Below are 19,706 nucleotides of genomic sequence, written 5' to 3'. Positions count from 1 at the left end.
CTCAAAACGCTGTGGATGAGTTAGTTAAGTGACGAGAATAAGCCGATTCGATTTTGGTTGAGGTCTGGATTCAGATCCAGCCTATTGGTGGGATACAAACGTAAACTGTTCGGCCTGGCTGATGTATGCGCTCTAACGAGTGTCGTTCTAGTTTATGGTTGTATTCAGTTTAAACATGTACTGAGAGCTCATGAGTAGGGTATTGGCATGCACTACCTCTAGAAAGGTGTCAATGAACACTTGCGTAAAATATCAAGATTTTGCTTTTGGAGATCGAAAGTTTGGAGTCGCTTACACTTAGTGTCTGCCAGAAGTTCCCGGCTGATTAGGGGAGACGAGATTTTTTGGAGATTCTATTTTGAGCAGTCATGGGAGAAATGCAAGACTCCATTTGTAATTAAATTTCTGATTTACCTGTACAGTACTTACTCCTGTCAAGACCGAAGCTTGGTGATAAAACCAACAAACTGCGATCATAATTTCAAGCTTATTCACAAATCAGTTTCCAGATAACAGGGGAGTATATTAAAAACAATCCTGCTGAGTGTGGTTTTTTTTCCAAGCAGTACTTCCAACAAACTTTGCTTTGGGCACTAGGCAAATAGTGACATGTCTCGTCACCCACCAAAGAGGAAATACGGCTTTGGTTTTTGTGTTTGTAAAGGTGTTGTCGTAGGTGTATGAAACTTGCATTTCTCCTGCAAAACAAAAATAACGAACTTGGGGCCATCTCTGCATATCATTGAAGCCTTTGGTGCTGTCTCGTATCCAGTTTCTAATTTCTAAGTTGTCCCCTGCTCAAGTGGTTGTCTGATTTGTTCTGTATAAATATATACATATATATATATATATATATATATATATATATATATATATATATATATATATATATATATATATATATATATATATATATATATATATATATATTGTTACGGATTTCAGAATCCGTTCTGACAAATTCTGACAAAAACATCTAGGTCCTCAGATAGTTATTTTCCGAAATGCATGACCAGGATATAGCTTTCCCCATGTCTGGTGGGATTCTAAATGTGATGCGTCGAGAAGGGTAAAGAATAGATTCCCTCTCTTATGGAAAGCCCCTTTTCTCTTTACGACAGACACATTCATGCACGTGAGATAGCCGTTAGCCCAATGGAGGCTCGACACCCGCCTTTTTTCCATCGACGTTGACACCCATTTCCTTCACCGATGCCGATACCCGCCTTTCTCCATCGACATTTGACACCCCATTCAGCAGCTCTATGGATGCTCACTGGCTCTTTTTCATATTGGTCTGAACAGTGAGGTGATACTTGTTGACGTTTTATGAGCGCTTCACGTTTTCACTCGATAATTCTGACAAATGGCTGCTTTTTGCCATTCATCCAGAACCATAAACATGGCATCGTAAGTCAGGAATAATCGCGGGACGTGCGGGTTGTCACGGCAACGATTCGCAAATGGAGCGGGGTGGATTTGGCTGGAGTATGCGCCCGCCCAGAAGGGCTGTCTATAAAAAGAGAACGAGAGGTCTGTTCTTGGCGGGTCAGTCAACAAGTCAGTTTGTGAGTCAGTTGGTGTCAGTCAGACGGCTTTACCAGTCAGTCAGAGTTCAGTCAGTCAGAAGGCTTTTCCAGTTAGTCGGCGCCAGTGAGTTGGTGACAGCCTCAGCGCCTCACAGCACCTCACCGTGCCTCACAGCATCTCACAGCTCCTTAGAGCGCCTCACAGCATCTCACAGTGCTTCACAGCTCCTCAGATCCTCACAGCGCCTCAGCACTTCACAGTGCCTCTTAGCTCCTAACAGCTGTCCATCCGTTGTGGCTCCTGGCCCTGGGTGACGCTCGGGCCGTTGCTGCGCGTTCTGCTCGGGGTCTGCTCTTGGCATGCCTGATTCTTGGGGGTGACATCCATTGGTGGTCAAGCCTGTTCGCGAGTGGGTGCATGGCAAGGCTGGGCGCTGGCAATGGACAAGGTACGCTCACTCATTTCAGGACGTTTTTGTTTGATGTACGACTTTTGTTTGGTGAGCGAGACAATTTCTTTTCCCCCCCTGAATGATCTGCTGGGTACCCATGTCTGTGTTTAATTGTTAAGTAAGGCATAGAGATAAGCATCTGCCCTTTGTCCCCTTTTTCTTTCAGTGCCTGATTGATTACTTATTTGCTTACGATTATTTTGATTGATTTTTATTTATTTATTTTCCTTATTAATAAATTGTGTTGTTGACGTTCCAACCTGTCCGTGCTTGTCCTTTCCTTCCTTGATCCAGCATTATCCAAACCTAGATAGACTGGGAGGTAATTACCACACAAATTGGCCAATAATAGTCGGCACACACCTGCGGTAAAATGATCGGCCGCCCTAATTAAGATCTAATCAAGATAAGATTGGTGCTTTTCTGAGGGCGTGCTCCCTATTCAGGAAAACACGTGACCTCCAGTTAAACGGAAAAATTAGATGGTGGACACTGGAACTTGTGGTGAACTGATTGGCATTTGTGGTTCTAAAGCAACCCACTGCACCACGAAGTTAATCGTGAGCGGTGGCCCCATGTCCGGCTCTTCCGAGGACAAGCGGGGATTAAACCCCCTCATAATACACTCGGTACCCGTGGCCGTCACTATATGTGCACGCCTCACAAAGTGGGAACACATATTGTTGCACAAAGGGCAAAAAAAAAGTTAAGGGAAACATGAAATGCAACCAATTATGTTAATCTGCATGTATTCAAATAGCAAAATATAAATTTTTAGACCTGCAGCACGTCCGGTTTTAAAGTTACCACTGAATATATACAACACTGTAAATACACGTTCGAATTTCGAGCTTGGCATTAGCGTTATGTACGGAATCAGATGAAAAAAACAACGTAAATATTATATTTTGGGATAAGAAATGGATAATTTTTACTCTGCCTTTTTAAACAGGCTCAATATGTGACAGGAAAAAGAAAAAAAAAAACACATTTTGAGAGAGTCTGATGTTATAAATTACGAAGATCTATGTGTGTGTGTGCATATATATATATATATATATATATATATATATATATATATATATATATATATATATATATATATATATATATATATATATATATATATATATATATATATATATATGAATGTATAATACACCAGGGGGTTGACAGCCTGTCATCCTTCCGAGGTCGGGAAAATAAGTACCAGTATACTGGGCCGGTGTATACCCCGGTTAATATATATCATGCCTGGTGTTGGCTTAATAGTTCGGGTGGTGGGCTTGGGATCCCATTATCCTGAATTGAAATCCCTGAATATCAGGTGTGGTAAACTCTGCCTGTCATTCTTCTGAGGTTTGTAAAATGAGTGCCAGCTTGCTGGTATCCTGTGTCGGAGTGGTGACCCATCCATCATTGTGTCCAATAGCCAAGGAGACTGCTTCGGCAGCACCAACGCTTTTCAGAGTTTGGTCCCAATGGAGATATATATATATATATATATATATATATATATATATATATATATATATATATATATATATATATATATATATATTTTGATATCTCTATCTCTATAGGTCTATCTCTCCTATTTTTTAAGCCTGGTTTTGGGGTGGTGGCTTGGGATCCTCGGGTCCTGAGTTCAAGCCCCATTGGCCGCTGAATTAATATACACCAGGAGGTTGACTCAGCCTGTCATCCTTCCGAGGTCAGCAAAATGAGTACCAGTGTACTAGTAAGGGGGACACTGCATCAGCGGCATTGCCGTGTCCCAACCAATGATGCAACCAGCAGCCACAGGATGCATTCGATAGAGAGAGATATGTTTATTTCTGGTATGAACACCATCCTTTCTGCAGGCCATTCATAGCTTTCAGAATCTCTGGAAGGCTAAATTTTGACATCATTCTCGGTCATGGTCTGAAAAGGATGCCATTCGGCCCTTAAATTAACTTGTCGGGGTGCCAAAGATATCCTTTGAAAAAAAAAAAAACACAGTAGGAGGCTGTAACTTTACATAAGCAGATTGAACATGACTTCACAATAATGATGGCACTCCAAGCATTACAAAAATGCTCTGGGGAAAAAAAAAAAACAAAGGTGAAGTAATGACACTTACTGTGTGCCAGTACATTAACAACGAATCCATAATGGAATTTATGAAGACAAACATTTCATAAGCCATTCAGCACATTAATAATTGTCAAAGTGCTTTAATCAAGTCAGAGAAAACCAGCTTCAGATCATAAAAATAGTGCTTGTCTGGTTACCCACAACAACTGCAAGTGCATCATCTCTGCAGCCGAAGCCGCATTTATCCATCGGACCTCTGATGAGCCCTTCTCTCTCCACAGCAGCAGCCATGCTTTCTGGTGGTTGGCCAAGTGTATCTTCACTAAATTCTCCGAGTCATCTTTTTATACTCAGCAACCCCGATGGATCAGTCTCCAGCTCTCATAAATCCAAAACAAACACCTTTGCCTCTAAATTTGCATTCAACTCTCTTCTGGATGACTCCAGTAGAAATATGCCTGCTTTCCCTAAATTCAAACTCCCTTACTCCTGTCCTCAACTTTTCCATTCAGAAAGTTCTTCAGGCTCTGCTTTCAATTTTCACCAACAACGTCTGGTCCAGGTGGCATTCCTGCTGTTGTCCAAAACTTGCTCCAACACTCTCTGAGATTTTCAACCGCTCCTTTCCTACGAGTACCGATCCAACCTCCTGGAAGGATGCCTATGTCTGCCCCATCCCAAAGAAGGGTGACAGGTTTGATCTCTCCAATTACCGTCTCATCACCCTGACCTCCAATATCTCAAATCATGGAGTCTCTTATCAATAAGCAACTTTGAACCCTCTTCAAATCCTGCTTTCTCCTCAATGACCACCAATATGACTTCTGCAAAGCCAGCTCCACTGGTGATCTCCTGGTCTACATTGCCAACAAATGGTCTTCAACTCTCAAGCACTTCTCAAAAAGTCGAATTGCTGTGCTGGACATCAGCAAAGCCTTTGACAGGGTTTGCCACAAAGGGCTCTAAGTGAAGCTTCCAATGTATGGTATTCAACTTCAGCATGTCTCCTGGTTTCCCAGCTGAGTGATCTATCTCTACCTGTGTTGATGACACTCACCACATCAATTCAAGTGTCCCTCAAGGTTCTGCCATGTCCCTCTTTCTTCTTTTCATCAATGCCTTGACCAGGCAACGAACAACCCTGTCCATTTCTTTGCTGACAACACTCTCCACCAGTTATAAATCCTCATACAACTGTCAGTCCCTTGTTGTCAATTGCCTCTCAACTCCTGCCTCCGTCAATCATGATAACAACCTCATCTTTCAAAGGGGCTCCAACAACTTTTTCTCTTTCAATCAATGCAAGAATCAAACCCTCCTTAGATACAGCAAGATCACCACAGCCACCCCTCTTAAAACCAAAACTCTCTCTGTATACAGTACTGTCACTGTTTTGGAAATGGAACCCAGAGGAGAGCACCCATGCATATGTCGTGTTCCTCAGAATGGGTTATTTCTTCGTTTGTGTGGAGATCGATCCTTGCCCTGTGCCCAGGTATTTGAGGGGGGAAATGCATCAAAGGGATAGTCTGTGTATCCCCGGTGTGATCTATTATTCACAATTAACCATCTGTTAATCAGTCCCTCACAATAAACTATTAATCCTACAGACCGGTCAAATTACCTTCCCACATTCTTCCTTCCCTGCACACCTACATTCGTCATACGGGACAACACTTCTCAAACAACCGCGTAGTACAAAGGAACGTCTGCACATGAGGGATGGTGGGGGGGGGGGGGTCCCTCGAGGCATAGCAATGTGGGGCTTTTCCACAGCCTCCCCCCCCCACCATCGCTGCACCTGCCCCCCATCAGCCGCACACCAATGGGAAAGACGTTCGCATGAAGTTTTCTCCCTCAAAGCCATGCCCGGCATGGCTCTTACAAAAGCCATGACTCTGTTCAGTTTGTGGCTGTAGTCTGCACCAGAGGCACGAGTACATCTCAGTCTACCTGTTCGGCAGATTGTCTGGTGGAGTGCGGGTCACACTGGATCCAGCTGCGCTGGTCTACGAGGCACAGGAGCAAGTCATGCCAGAGTTGAGGGGCCCACAAGCTTCGGGGCCATGTTGAAGTACCTGGGGTGTTGTGCAGCTCCATATACACTCACACCACACGCTTCTGCCACAACACCGACAGTGTACCACACAACCCCTCACCCCTAAAAGCCCCCTCACAATATTTTTCCCGACGCAACCCCGCTCGGTTGCATGAGGTAAGGGACGAGTCATTCCCACACTCAGCTCTGCTTCTTTCTCATCTCCTTCCCAAAATGAATGATGGCACCATGTCTGTTGTCTCAGTAAGTCTGTATAAAAGGGAAATACACATCAAGGGCAAGTCTTTTCTTTGTGGCTTTTGCTTTTCACCTTTGATTGCTTGTTGCTTGCATGCCTGTGTAAAGACAGAATTGTTATCTTTCAAATCAGCCTTGTTTACGTCCTTTCATTCATCGATCCAATATAGCATGTTCATAAACAAGAGATAGGAAATTTTAGCCCCACTGATTAGCAAATGCTGCACCCATGGTTCCGCTCGGCCATAAGTACTCGGGTGCACGTTGAAGGCATGCTCGCTAAGGTAGTTGTACCAACAAGTAGGTAATGAGACTGTGGACGTGAGGACCCTGCTCGATGCCATTGCTTTTGCTGGCGTCTACGGTTGTTTAGCCCATCGGGCCATGGAGTTATCCATGATCCAGTGGCCTCAAAGTTAGTAGTGGTGGCGGGTCCGAGTATGCATCTCGTGAGCCCGGCACGTGCTGATACCATGACAGTACTTTGTCCCTCGGCCCTACTGTTAGTTTCCCCCTTCTCTTTCTGCTTTTCCTTTTGTTGCATCCTGATCCGTACTGTGTTTTAGCTCTTCCACGAGCCTCAACTTTGTATACAAAAAAGAAATTGTGTGCATATGAAAGAAGACTGCTGAAATACAAAAGATTTTATTCCAAAATACATCCCACTGTTGGCATGTAAACATGACCTAATTTCCCTCGTAGATCTGTATGGTTCTAAACAGATGAAAACATTCCAATGATACATTTGCAACATGTGACCATACTTTGTTGGCATGCATAATTTCATTAACCAAAAATCCCCAAAATAAACACTGAAATCAATTTCAAAACAACAAAAGCTAACCACAACATACCATTCAGCTCACTCACTGTCTTTTTGCAAAATAACTAACGAATCCAAAAATGAAAAAGGCTAATCTACAAAACACTATAATTAATCAGCATAATCAGGAGAATACCTGTGGAAGAGTTGAAAAAAACAAACAATTGTAACTCATGGATACTGCATTACAAAAAAAAAATACAAAAAAGGTGCTAATTTGGCACAAGTTGTACAGTTTTACAATATTTAACCGAGCTGAACCCCTCTCCCTTTCCCACCCCTTAAAAACAACAAAAACCTTATTTTAATCAACACTAGAATATGATACGTTATGAACACTCAAATACTTAGTATGTTTGTTGAGAACTGTCAGTAACCATATGAAGAGCAACTTGATCTTCCGGCTTGCTGTGTAATAGAAAAGGAATAAGCCTGTGTTTCTCTTTACTTTATCTCAGCAGATAATGAGCAATGCTCTGTCTACCAACTTATCAAGAATCATTTGGACAAAACAAACCAGGCAACACATGGTCAGAAAGGAGGTCGAGTTAAACAATGGACTTTTACCAGTATGAACAATAAAATGAAACCATCTAGATACGAGATACTGAGCTTTGGAAAAGCAAAAACAAACAAACAAATATAAACATCCAATAAAAACAAACAAAAAAAAAGACAACAAAAAATTTAAATCTTTACAAGGAACTTTTGATAAACAGAGCAAATCTAGAAGGATCATTTCTTTAGGATAATTCATTCTGATGGTAAATTCATGATCATTTCTTTACCATGACCTATAAGAAGATCAGGTGGGGATAAAAACTTGGTACAACTATTTCAGTAACGATTATTAAAAGTGCAGTTGCAAAGAATTTCTTGCATTGTAAAGCGATTTCTTTGGACGTCAGACATCAGTTGCAAAACGAAGGGAAGAACCCTCGCATTGACATTGAATTACGCCCTCCATCGTTATTGAACCAGTAGGGTTCCACCACTTTAGAGGTCTGCACCAAGGAGACTGGGTTGTTTTCATACTGACCACCGAGTTCGGGAGAAGCCCGTGGCTGAAATACAGTAGTACATACAAACAAATGGTTATCAAGGAAGTAACACTAACTGTAAAGCTTTGCTGGATTTATAGCATGAAAAAAAAGAAAGAAAATAAACTCATCTATGTTGATGTGGCTGTAAAGCAATCAATTTGAACTACTTAACTGCAAAGAAGAAAAAAAAATAATGAGTTATTCAACTGCTGTTCTTCTCAGTGGAGATATCACCGCAGACACGAGATATGTCAACACGTTACTCCTGGGCAGTTCTTGCTGCCCTCTACTGTCGTGTGTTTTTTCTGTTGGTCAAACAAGTTGTCCTAACAATGGGTCTGATGGCAACCCTGAGGTAGTCTCCAGTCTGTTGATGGCTGGATGAATGTCACTGGCTACATCTAAATAATAAAGCTCACCATTCATAAAGCCTTTTGAATCTGTCACGGGAGTTAGAGCAGGAAGAAACTTTAATTCCACAGAGGAGGATTAAAAAAGTAAACAAGGGAGTGGGGGTTAATAAGGAGGGGTTACTGGAAGAACATATGTGCAACATGAAAGGGCAGTTTGAAGAGGAAAAACAAATTTACCAATTAGCATTAACACAAACAACAACACAACAAATACCTAAACCTTACTAATTTCATCCTTTTTGGCCGTTGGGCCATTGTCAGGATCAGTGTAAACCAAAAGCATCCCTGTATAGCACAGCTAAGAGGCTACTCTACAGTCCAAAAAGTAACCATGGTGCATTCTAAACAGGCAAGGAATCGTTTATTTCCCAGTTACAAAATAGTTGTCGTCAGATAGTGGGATTAATCAGGCAGGGTCGCCTTCATTGGGTGAAGGACATCATGTGAAGTTAGTGTATACTGTACACACATTTATGCTGCACAAATATTGCCTGTGTAACATGATGTACAAACCGTTTTACTTCCCTCTTCGAGCTTTCAATTCAACACCGAATATCATATATGACAGACAGGTAGATCCTGACGTGTCAATAACACTGGGCTGCATTTGAAATATTTTTTTTCAGAGGTCTAGGTTTTCTCAACGGTTCTTGTATGTTTATTGCATGCTGAATTCAGAAATGTATCTCATTTCGCTCAATCAGGTCAAGTTTTTCTGCTATTTCAATTTTAAGGAAAAAATAATCAATTTTTGTTTTTTTAATTAGCATTTTAAAAATTCAAAATCAGACTTACATTGGCAGAAAATGTACAAACTATCGACAACCTCGAGTGGTTGTCGAGAAAAATCTCGACAACCGAAACGGTGGTCACAGACACAGACAGACAGACAAACACACACACACACACACACACACACACACACACACACACACACACACACACACACACACACACACACACACACACACACACACACACACACACATTGCTGTAATTATAGATAGATAGTTTGTACATTTTCTGTCAATGTACAAAGTCTGATTTTCAATTTTAAAAATGCTAATTAAAAAACAAAAATTTTGATTATTTTTTTTTCCTTAAAATTGAGATAGCATAAAAATTTGACCTGATTGAGTGAAATGAGATACATTTCTAAATTCAGCATGCAAACAGCATATAGGAACCGTTGAGAAAACCTAGACCTCTGAAATGACGCAGACCAGTGTAATTGATTCCGATTTAGATAAAAATTAAAAAAATAAAAATCCATGGGGTGATGACCAATTTCTATAATTAAGATACAATAGTCCAAGACATCTGAAAGAAAGTACTGTAAAACAAAGCAGACATAAAAATACCCTTACATACTTTCTTTCAAACTTAGTACACTGTGTAGTGCATACTGACAATGTATTGAAAAGTAATGATGAAAAACGTCGGCATGTATTGGACTTTTGTGAGTTTATCAATCGTACATCTGATTTAACAGCCCTCAATTTCTACAATAACCTCAATTTAAATTTCCTATGTAATCCTGAAAAAGTAACGACCCTTACTATTTTCCTACTTTTATGTCAGGCCGCAGACTTGCTTATCAACCCTTGCACTATGCTTATTTGTGATTGTTTTCTGTATATTAATACTGCAGGCACGCCCCGATTGTGGGTTTCTGCTTCGCAGTTTCACTCTATCGCGGTTGAATTATTGTGCCAACGTACCGATTGCGGCATGCGTCCCTCGCTCTATCGCGGTCTGGTGCAGAGGAATACACAACCCCGCATCTCCGTCTCACCTCACAGCCTCACGCTGCCCTCCATTGCAGACTCAGTTGCTCTTTTGATATCATGCTGCACATACCGCCATCAGGTGCTATCACATGATTTAGTTTGATATCGAGTGATATAGTTTGATATCGTGGTATGAAACATTTTGATATGAAACACTACAAGATATTATTATTAAATGCTTTTAAAGTAAGAAGCAAATTAACGAGGAATGTTGGTTCAATTGAGAAAGGAAGAAATACAGAATAAACCGAGGAAGGCAATTGGAGGCAGAATGAGTTCGTGATTTATTTATTTTTTTTCCAAGTGAAAATATTTTGTTTGTTTGTTTTGAAGCAAGGAGGGGGGGAAATAAGATAAAGTTGAGGAACGTGGAGGAGAACACGTGGGATAAAGCAGAATGAGGAACATATCTCGAGAGGTTTTTGCTCGTCTTCATGGAGTTCCACAACTCTCTCTTAGAGACCCGACAATCCTCTACAGGCTCAGACATTTTGCTCTAAACTCCTATTTACATGGGATAGGATGTCACCCTACAGGGTTCTGCAATCGGTGTACAGTTCCCGAAGATTTGGATCACATCTTCACACAATGCCCTTGGTACATGGCACCCAGATCGCACCTCTTCCACTTCATCTGAGAGATGGAAATCAGATGGTCGGGTGTGCCGGACAAACTGCCGATGAAGCCAGAAGCACCCTTGACTGCAAATTGTTGTTGAAATTCATGACAGAAACGGGTCAAACAATATAAGGTCACCTGTACTTGTCCGCTCCAACTGAAGTGTTTAGGTGCGTGGCGTATAGAGCCTCACGACTCAAACGCCATTAAAACCAAAAGAAGAAGAAGTCTTCATGGAGAGGTGCTCAAATTTGAAGCATGAGATAGACACTATCATGGCACATTATACCGAGGTGTAAAAGGACATGCAGAATAAGGCAAAGCAGACAAATATCACTTCCTTCACAAAACCTGATGACCCTGATGACCCAAAGCCAGGGATGTCAACATCATCTCAATAACCTTCAACGCCCTCAATCATCATCACCATCATCAAAAACATGTACAAGCTTAAGTACATGTACAAGTGTTTTTTTATTTATAAGATTGTAGTTTAGGAAAAAAAGTTGATAAATTTCAGAGTTTGTTCCCCAAACCATATTTTTCCCCATAAGTAAAGGTCTTAACTTTGCACATCGTGGTTTTGCCCAATGCGGTGTTTTTCAAGAACGTAACCCCCACGGACTAGGAGGGTCTGCTGTCCTGCAAATCTGTGGTTCACTACTTTCAGATATGTCGTAAAAGCTAGTACAAGTATGTATGTATGTATATGTATATATATATATATATATATATATATATATATATATATATATATATATATGTATATATATATATATGTATATATGTATACACACACTAGCAGGGTATGCTTACACATTGTAAGCATTAACGAACCGTGCATCCCCAGAGTCTCAGGTTACTCAACTGCGTTTGATTTTTCATTTTAAAAGGCTAACCAGGTATCCACATTCAGGATAAGTCCATCATTTCCCACATACCAATCCTCTTGACAATCTCCTCGGAGCATTCTTTGGTGGCTGCTTGAAACAAGTAACAACGGAAGCGATTTTTCCCCTTCAAGTCATCGCCAATACTGCGGTGCATATTGAGGAAAGAAAGAGGGGAATGAAACATAGCCTGTACATTCATGGTAAATGCAAAATATATGAGACAAATGGCAAAAACAATACTCATCACATCGCTCACGGATGTCAGCAGGATCCACATTGCAATAATGGAAGACGTACGCTTGTTTACAAATGTCAAAAACATTGTTGCTCAGAAGTATCAAAACATGAACTTGATCACTGATTAAAGGTTTGGACCAAAAGCTATTTGGCATTGATAAGTGTGATGAACATGCTGTGGTTCAGGAAGTTAGTTACTCCGGTGGATTGTGGCGATTACTTGTCCGAGAGAAATGCTGCTTTCAATCTAGCCATATGAAAGAAGATTTTGATGACTCAAACAATAAATCATTCATGGCTGAATCAGGTCTTTCATTCACAATGTAGTTTTCACTTGGCAAACAAACCAATGCTGAAAAGTGAATTCCAGTACAATAGGCTAAAATATATATATATATATATATATATATATATATATATATATATATATATATATATATATATATATATATATATATATATATATATATATATATTCTCATTGGTTAAGTGAACCAAACATAAGTCTAGCATTAGCTTAGCGGTTAGGGTGGCTGGCTTGGGATCTTAGGATTCTGAGTTTGAGACCCGTTTCCGCTGAATTAACACCAGGTGGGGTTGACTCAGCCTGTCATCCTTCCAAGTTTGGCAATGGTAATAGGGGCACCACATCAGCGGCACAGCCACGTCCATAACCAATGATGCAACCAGCACCCCACAAGGCTGCACACGAGGGTGTGTGTGTGTGTGTGTGTGTGTGTGTGTGTGTGTGTGTGTGTGTGTGTGTGTGTGTGTGTGTGTGTGTGTGTGTGTGTGTGTGTGTGTGTGTGTGTGTGTGTGTGTGTGTGTGAACCAAACAAACAGAGGGCCATATTCTACCAGAGATACCGTGAACTCTCATTTAAACAAACATTTGTTTTTAACCCTACCCTTGATAAGATAATTGCAAAAAAAATTTTTTGAAGTTCAAACTTAATGATTTCGAATTTTTTTTTGCAACCATCAGATCAAAAGTCCTCTTGAAGACTTCGTTTTAATGTCTCTCGAGTTGTTCAACAGTAGGAAAGAAAAACAATGTGCTTACCAAATTGAATAGGCAAAACTCAGAGGGCTTCCAAGGTACCTGCCCACAGATGCTATGTCTGGGTAGGTGTGTTCAAACAGGATCTGAAATGTGTGTCGAAATAGAAAAAGCACGGTGAGGCAAATATAAGTGTCATGTCCCAACAATTAGAATCCTTTTAAGGTAGAACAGCAATTATTCAAAAACATGCCTGAAGTACACAATGAACAACGTAGTACGATGCAGTCATCTGTAAAAAAAGAATGAAAGGATTTTCATTCGTAGAATGAAGAACTCGATGTGCATATGCAGACAGGTAGAACAATGGATGGGATCAACAGAATGTCGATCCAGATATGCTAACTGCTGTGGAAAGCAAGTTGAAGCTGATGTTCCAGGCATTGACCCTTAGTCGGAGCAAAGGAAAGCCATGAAGGGTTAATGCCTGGAACATCAGCTTCTGTTTACTTCCCGTGGTGATTGGCATACCTCAATAAACATTCTGTTTGTTCCAACATTTCATTTTCAGAGACCTTGCTCTGAGGCATTATCGTGAAACAGGATGGCAAAGAGGAAGTACACTTACCTGTGACCTGTCTAACCTGGATTTGATTCTCGAGCAGACTATAAAACGACAGATCCAGGTTTCGCAGGCAGGGTGCAGCAAAACGTATGCAGTACCTCGGAGGGACGTTAAGCTGGACATCCCATGTGATGACATTATTTGGTGGGTGTTAAAGATCCAATGGCGCATTACCTGAAGAGTCGTCGAATCATCACTGGCACGCTGAAGAAGTTAAAAAGTTCTGCCCAAAACATCTTCAGTTGAACATCAAGCCAGACCAGCCAGTTTGTAATTAAACTTGGGCCAAATATAACCCCCCAATGACCCAACGAGGAAGTGGGACTATTTGGGGCCAATAAAGAAGTATAATTAGTTCCAATTCCGATGTCGACTCCCCAAGTACAGCTAATTTTATGTTTCATTAGGCTTCCAAGCCAAAAGCCTCGGGTTTTTACCATTATCAATCTGCCATATTTTGATTCTTTTTCGTTTAATGCCAAACAGATAACTTTAACTTCACAGGGTGGTCACAAGTCATGCTATCTCGTGGACATGCTCCAATTAAGGTAAGTGGTGGCAATTTTGGAAAATATGGATAAAAAAAACAAAAAACACCAGCATTAGTAGAGGCTCTGTCAGGTCAGGTCAGGTATAGGAGCATGCGCCGGAGCAGCGCGTCGCTGCGTCCACTTTCCGCCGGTACTCCAGGGGCCTCCGTCTGGCCATCCCACAGGCATATGCCTGGCCCATCCCCATCTCCTTGAGACGCTGGTCAACCTGCTGCAACTAATGAGGCACGTGGTCGGCCCATTGGCCTCCTCCATTCACGAGGCTCCCTCGCTGAGAAAATCTGGTGAGCAAGATCAGCGTCAGGAAAACGAACCACATGTCCGTACAACTGCAGCTGATGCTCACGGACTATACATGTAACAAATTCAATTTGAGTCTCTCCCAGCAACCCGCTCGTTGGACACAAAGTCTGATTAGCGATAGTGAAGGATTCTCTGAAGAGACCTGGTACCAAAGGAATGAAGTCTCCAGCTCAGATCGCTGGTCAGAGTCCAAGTCTCACATCTGTAGAGCAAGACTGGAAGCACCAAGGACCTGAAGACTTGGACTTCCGTCCTCCTGTACAGGCACCGACAGCGCCACACCCAATGATCCAGTGAATCCATGACGTCCCAGGCCTCACCCAGATGTCGATTTACCTTGTGGCTCACAGCCGGCAGAAACATGAATATCACTGCCAAGGTAAGTGAATCTCTCCCTGACCTCAACATCCTCACCGTAAATGGGTACAGACAAGATAGCAGCATCCATGGTGTCATTGAAAGCCTGGATCTTAGTTTTGACCCAGGAAACCCATAATCCCAGCAGCTCCGACTCCTCACTCAGCATCTTGAGGGTCCCCAAAAGGATATCCAGAGTCTCTGCAAAGATGAATGCATCATCTGCGAAATCAAGGTTAGAGATCTTCAAATTCCCAAACGATGCACCGCAGCTTGATCTCTCCGACATCCTCCCTAGAATCCAATCCATACAAGTGCTGAAAAGTGTGGGGTTCAGTGCACATCCCTGACAAATTCCAGTAACAACTGTATATAAGTCAGAGATGGTACCATGTGATGGTACTATACTCAGTACCAGAGTATAGTTCAGACATCTAATCGATCAGTTTTGGTGGCACCCCATGAAGACCAACAATACTCCCATGAAGACCAACAACATGACGACAGGTGATGCTCTACCCCCTCACAGATTCCTCACCCATAGGCCTCCTTGTCCACCCTCAGCACATGTACAGTTTTACACCTGAACTCCCTGAACAGCTCAGCTCTGCCATTAAGCCTCGCCCTGCGACTGATCAATGGTATCCAGTGTCCTTTGAGACACAAAATTCTTTTTTGCCCCACAGTGAGTTCCAAGACATCCACTGGCAACGTCAAGGACGGTGGTCTTGAAGGCACTCCACAACTCCTCAGGATTCCCCAAAGCACCCAGACCCCCCAAATCCTCACTCAGCCAGTTTGCAAACTCCTCAGCTACCCTCTCATCCTTGAGCTTGCCAACATTCAGCCGAGGCTGGGATGGTACCATTCTCCGGTTTCTTTGACCCCGTCCCCCCCACACACAAAATAGGTACTTGCTCTCTTCTCCGAAACTTCACAAACAATTTTGATGAAATTTGACCACAACCTTCATCACCCATAATGTACCAAAGTGTATCGACCGCATCAAAATCTGCACTCATCCAAGGTCCCATGATGCTCAAAACTTTCTGCTTATTTATATATTAACTTGACCTTCCTAGTGAAGAAATCACCCATGTTTCTTTTTTTTAATAGTCGGTCCTCAAACTACATTCCATGGTATCGCAGACAAATTCTTGGCTGTGCAGCCAAGTTGATTAAACCAGCATCAGTGTGTTTCTTTCCTGCTCACAACTCTCCAAATGCCAGTCATTTTCTGTTTTATCTGATGGTTTTAAACTTCCGTTCAAACCTATCCTGCTTCTCTTCTGCTCTTCTTGGCACCATTCATGATTATGTCCTTGTGAAGGTTGCTCTCTCCTTGGCAATTTTATCGAGAGCCATCAAGGCACTGACATGCATTAACATTTCTGCAAGGTACTGTAGATTGATCTGCTCTGAAATCCACTACCTCCTTCAAAGAATGGTCTGTTTTCTGCTTTCTTTCCTTCAACAGTTCATACCTTGATGCTTCAAACTGTGTAATGCAACATCCCAATATGCTGGTACATCAACTCAGTTATTCTTCTTCTTTTGCATGCAGTGCAAAGCTGCGGGGTAGCATCACTAACGGCTGAGGGCGCCGCTGTGCCGCTGATGCAGTGCCCTTTGTAGGTTAGAACAGGAATTTGGAATTTGTTCATGGTGTCGGCAATAGCCCGCCGAGACTCTTTGCAAAGGATACCGTGGGATCTTTAATGTCAACTAAATAATGCCGGCAGACAGGATGCCCACTTAACATCCATCCGAGAGACAGCGCACACATTGATGAATCACCCTGCCTGTGAAACAATGGGATGGCAGCTTATAGCTGGGTCAGGATTCGAACCCATGTTAGACAGCTTAGAGGCGAGTGTGCGTACCTCTCGGCCATTCTGTCAGCCTGCGCATGTGGTGAGGCCATAACTAAGCAACAGCTTGCTTCCCACAATTGGGAGGAGACCCCAACTGGAACCAGTGTGTATTTATAGTACTGTACTTCAATGAACCAGAGCTCAACATCAAGCTGGCCTCAGATACAAGTTCAAGTCTCAAACCATCCTCCAAAGCATGGTGGTGGTTGTTCAAATGTGTTCCTTCGTTCTTAAAAAAAAACAATGGGGTCATGTATGACACGTACTAATGAAAAGCCAAACATCTCACCCCTATTTTTACTGAAGAGGCCATAATCCCCAATCCTCCGTTTCCCACCCCCATACTTCCCTCCAATGACAAACTGCTCTCCCATGAAGGTTGAGAAGTTTTGAGTCAGTGGTCATACCTCCTTTGCAACTGGCTCCTGATGGTAATGGTGCTGTAACACCCATAAATCTGTGCTTCGGTCCTATCCTTTTCTCTGGATATTTCTCAGATGGACATCCGCCTTTATCTTGGAAAGCTAGCCATGTCACCCCAATTCAAAAGAAGGGTTCCAATTGTGATCCACTCAACTACAGGACTGGTCAGTCTCCTCCCCATCATGGCCAAAAGGAATTTACCATTACTGCAGTCCTCAGGTATTATCTCTTCTCCAACTCAGATAATAAATCAGTTTGGTTTCCTCCCAGTTATTATGCAATAGATATATTGCTTCTTTTATCTCAACAATGGATGGACGCTCCTCAAACCTCAAAATGAGAAGTTAGAGGCATCTCTCAACCCTTTAATATTGTCTGGCACCCTGCCTTTCTTTCGAAGATGTCTGCCAATGGTATCCTGGAGGCGATGCTTCAACGATTATTCCTTTTCTTTCATGAGCAGATGGATCATTTTTGATAGTATTCCATCTCATAATGTTCCACTTGAGATTGGTGTGCTGCAAGGCAGAATGTTAGAGAATGACAGACTGCTTCTGGTTGAAGTTTCTTTTCAAATCCATTCTATTTTCTCAGTTCTGCAAGTCGTACGTCAAAGACCAAGTATACAACACCATATCCGTCTTGTCTTACTGTTGTTATTTGTTCCCTGTAATACTAATCATATTGTAAATCTATTTTCGTGCCATCTTGTCTGTAATTACTTGGTTATGGTGTATCGATTTTGGGATACAGGCATACCTCATATAACACTGCCTCTTCAAACGCTTTTTCCACCAGAGGAAATTTTTTACAATAAAACAAATAAACAAACAAGCAGTCATAGACTGGTACTTACGAAATCGTCAACTTCACCTCTGACCTTGTCTAATAAAAGCTGTCTCTCGAGAACGTAGCGACACAAACCAAAAGTTTCTACGATGATTCTGTACCAAACCATCAAAATTCAAATGTTTTGGATGTTTGACCTCACTGTGACTTTGACCTTTGACCAATTTTGACCAAAATCTAATCGGCGCTAGCCATCACCCTCCTGAATCACGTGCTGTAATTTGACATTGGTAGCTTCTTCCGTTCTCGAGTTATCGTGCCTACAAACAAACAAACAAACAAACAGAAACGGAAGTCATCAATATACTTATCTAAAGATTTCGTAAGTAAAAAGTTGATTAAAAACTCCATAAAATTATTCAAAAGTTCAGCGTGATAACACGCACGCATTTGAGGCGTGTGCTCAAACAAAGAGGACGGCGTACACTGGTTGGCGCTGCACCAATCAGCGTGTGCCACCACCACCACCAGTTTTGAAAGTTTCCTACAAAATCATGTTTCCTCTGCCGTGCTAATTCTTTTTGCCTTGTTTTCACGTGTTTTTGAAATTTTTTAACCCAAAACGTTTGAAAAAGTCTTGCGAGTGATAGTGCTGGTAACATGGCCAAACAGTAAAGGAAAAGCATCAGTATGGATGTATAAATGTAGGTGATTAGGTGTGTGGATGTGGGTGAGCGTCAAGTCGAATTGGTTGGAGTTTGGGTTTCAGTACACAAGTCCGGGTGAGGGCATGCAATCTTTGATTGCTCGCTCTAGTTATCTCCGCCACTGAAGGTGGACGAAGGTTATGTTTCCGCCCCTGTCAGTCTGTTTGTTTGTTTGTCTGCGAGCAGGATATCTCAAAAAGTTATGCACACATTAGGACGAAATTTGGTGGACAGGTTGGGTGTGTGACAAACAAGGACCAATCAATTCAAATTTAGTGACGATCCGAATCCACATACGAGAGTTAAAATTGTTTTTTTTTTTAATGATTCTTCACCATTGAGAGATGGGCCCAAAAACGGGGTATATACAGTAGTATGATGTATGATATGACAAAAAAAAAGTGATAATAGACTACCAGGGAATTCTCCCAGAACATTTTGCAATTGAACTTAAATAACCACCACCTCAAATAAAATAAACAAGAAGAAGACGTCATGCAGAGCACGATACTTGCAAAATCCATTAAACAAATTAGACCTCAAAAATTTTCAAAAAATTCAAAATTGAAAATTTTTTCAATTTAAACAAATCAAAATCAAAAAAAATTAAATGACCAAATATGCAACTCCTCTTTAAATCTCAAGTAAATCGGATGAAAATTGAAAATTTTAGAAATCCGGCCAATATCTTTTGGCCGATGTGGATCTACAAAATAATTGGTGGTTGAATTCATTGACCTGAAATATCAAACCTCTTCAAATTTCAAGTCAATCGGATTAAAATTGAGGATTTTAGAAATACCACACATGCAGCTCTGGAAAAAATTAAGAGACCACTGCAAAATTATCAGTTTTTCTGGTTTTACTATTTATAGGTATGTGTTTGAGTAAAATGAACATTTTT

At 41.5% G+C, this 19,706-nt stretch overlaps 1 protein-coding gene across 2 annotated transcripts in view; it reads right to left on the bottom strand.

Annotated features, from left to right (window-relative positions):
* Nucleotides 1-6,982: 6,982 nt before the first annotated feature.
* LOC147031324 (uncharacterized) overlaps nt 6,983-19,706 on the bottom strand; it is a 55,733-nt gene continuing 43,009 nt past the window's right edge. For both annotated transcript variants that reach the window (XM_085861701.1, XM_085861711.1), the window contains exons 14-16: nt 13,237-13,319; nt 11,985-12,079; nt 6,983-8,243 (exon numbers count right to left, since the gene is read on the bottom strand). In XM_085861701.1, coding sequence (XP_085717827.1) covers nt 8,209-8,243; nt 11,985-12,079; nt 13,237-13,319 — 213 coding nt within the window. In that variant the 3' untranslated portion in view covers nt 6,983-8,208. The remainder of the gene's footprint in view (nt 8,244-11,984; nt 12,080-13,236; nt 13,320-19,706) is intronic.

This window comes from Eptatretus burgeri, chromosome 2 (genome assembly GCF_056783735.1).
Source record: "Eptatretus burgeri isolate ZD-2024b chromosome 2, Ebu_testis_v1, whole genome shotgun sequence".
NCBI lineage: Eukaryota > Metazoa > Chordata > Myxini > Myxiniformes > Myxinidae > Eptatretus > Eptatretus burgeri.
The sequence above is the reverse complement of the archived record's forward strand: the minus strand, read 5'-3'. Positions and strand labels throughout refer to the sequence as shown.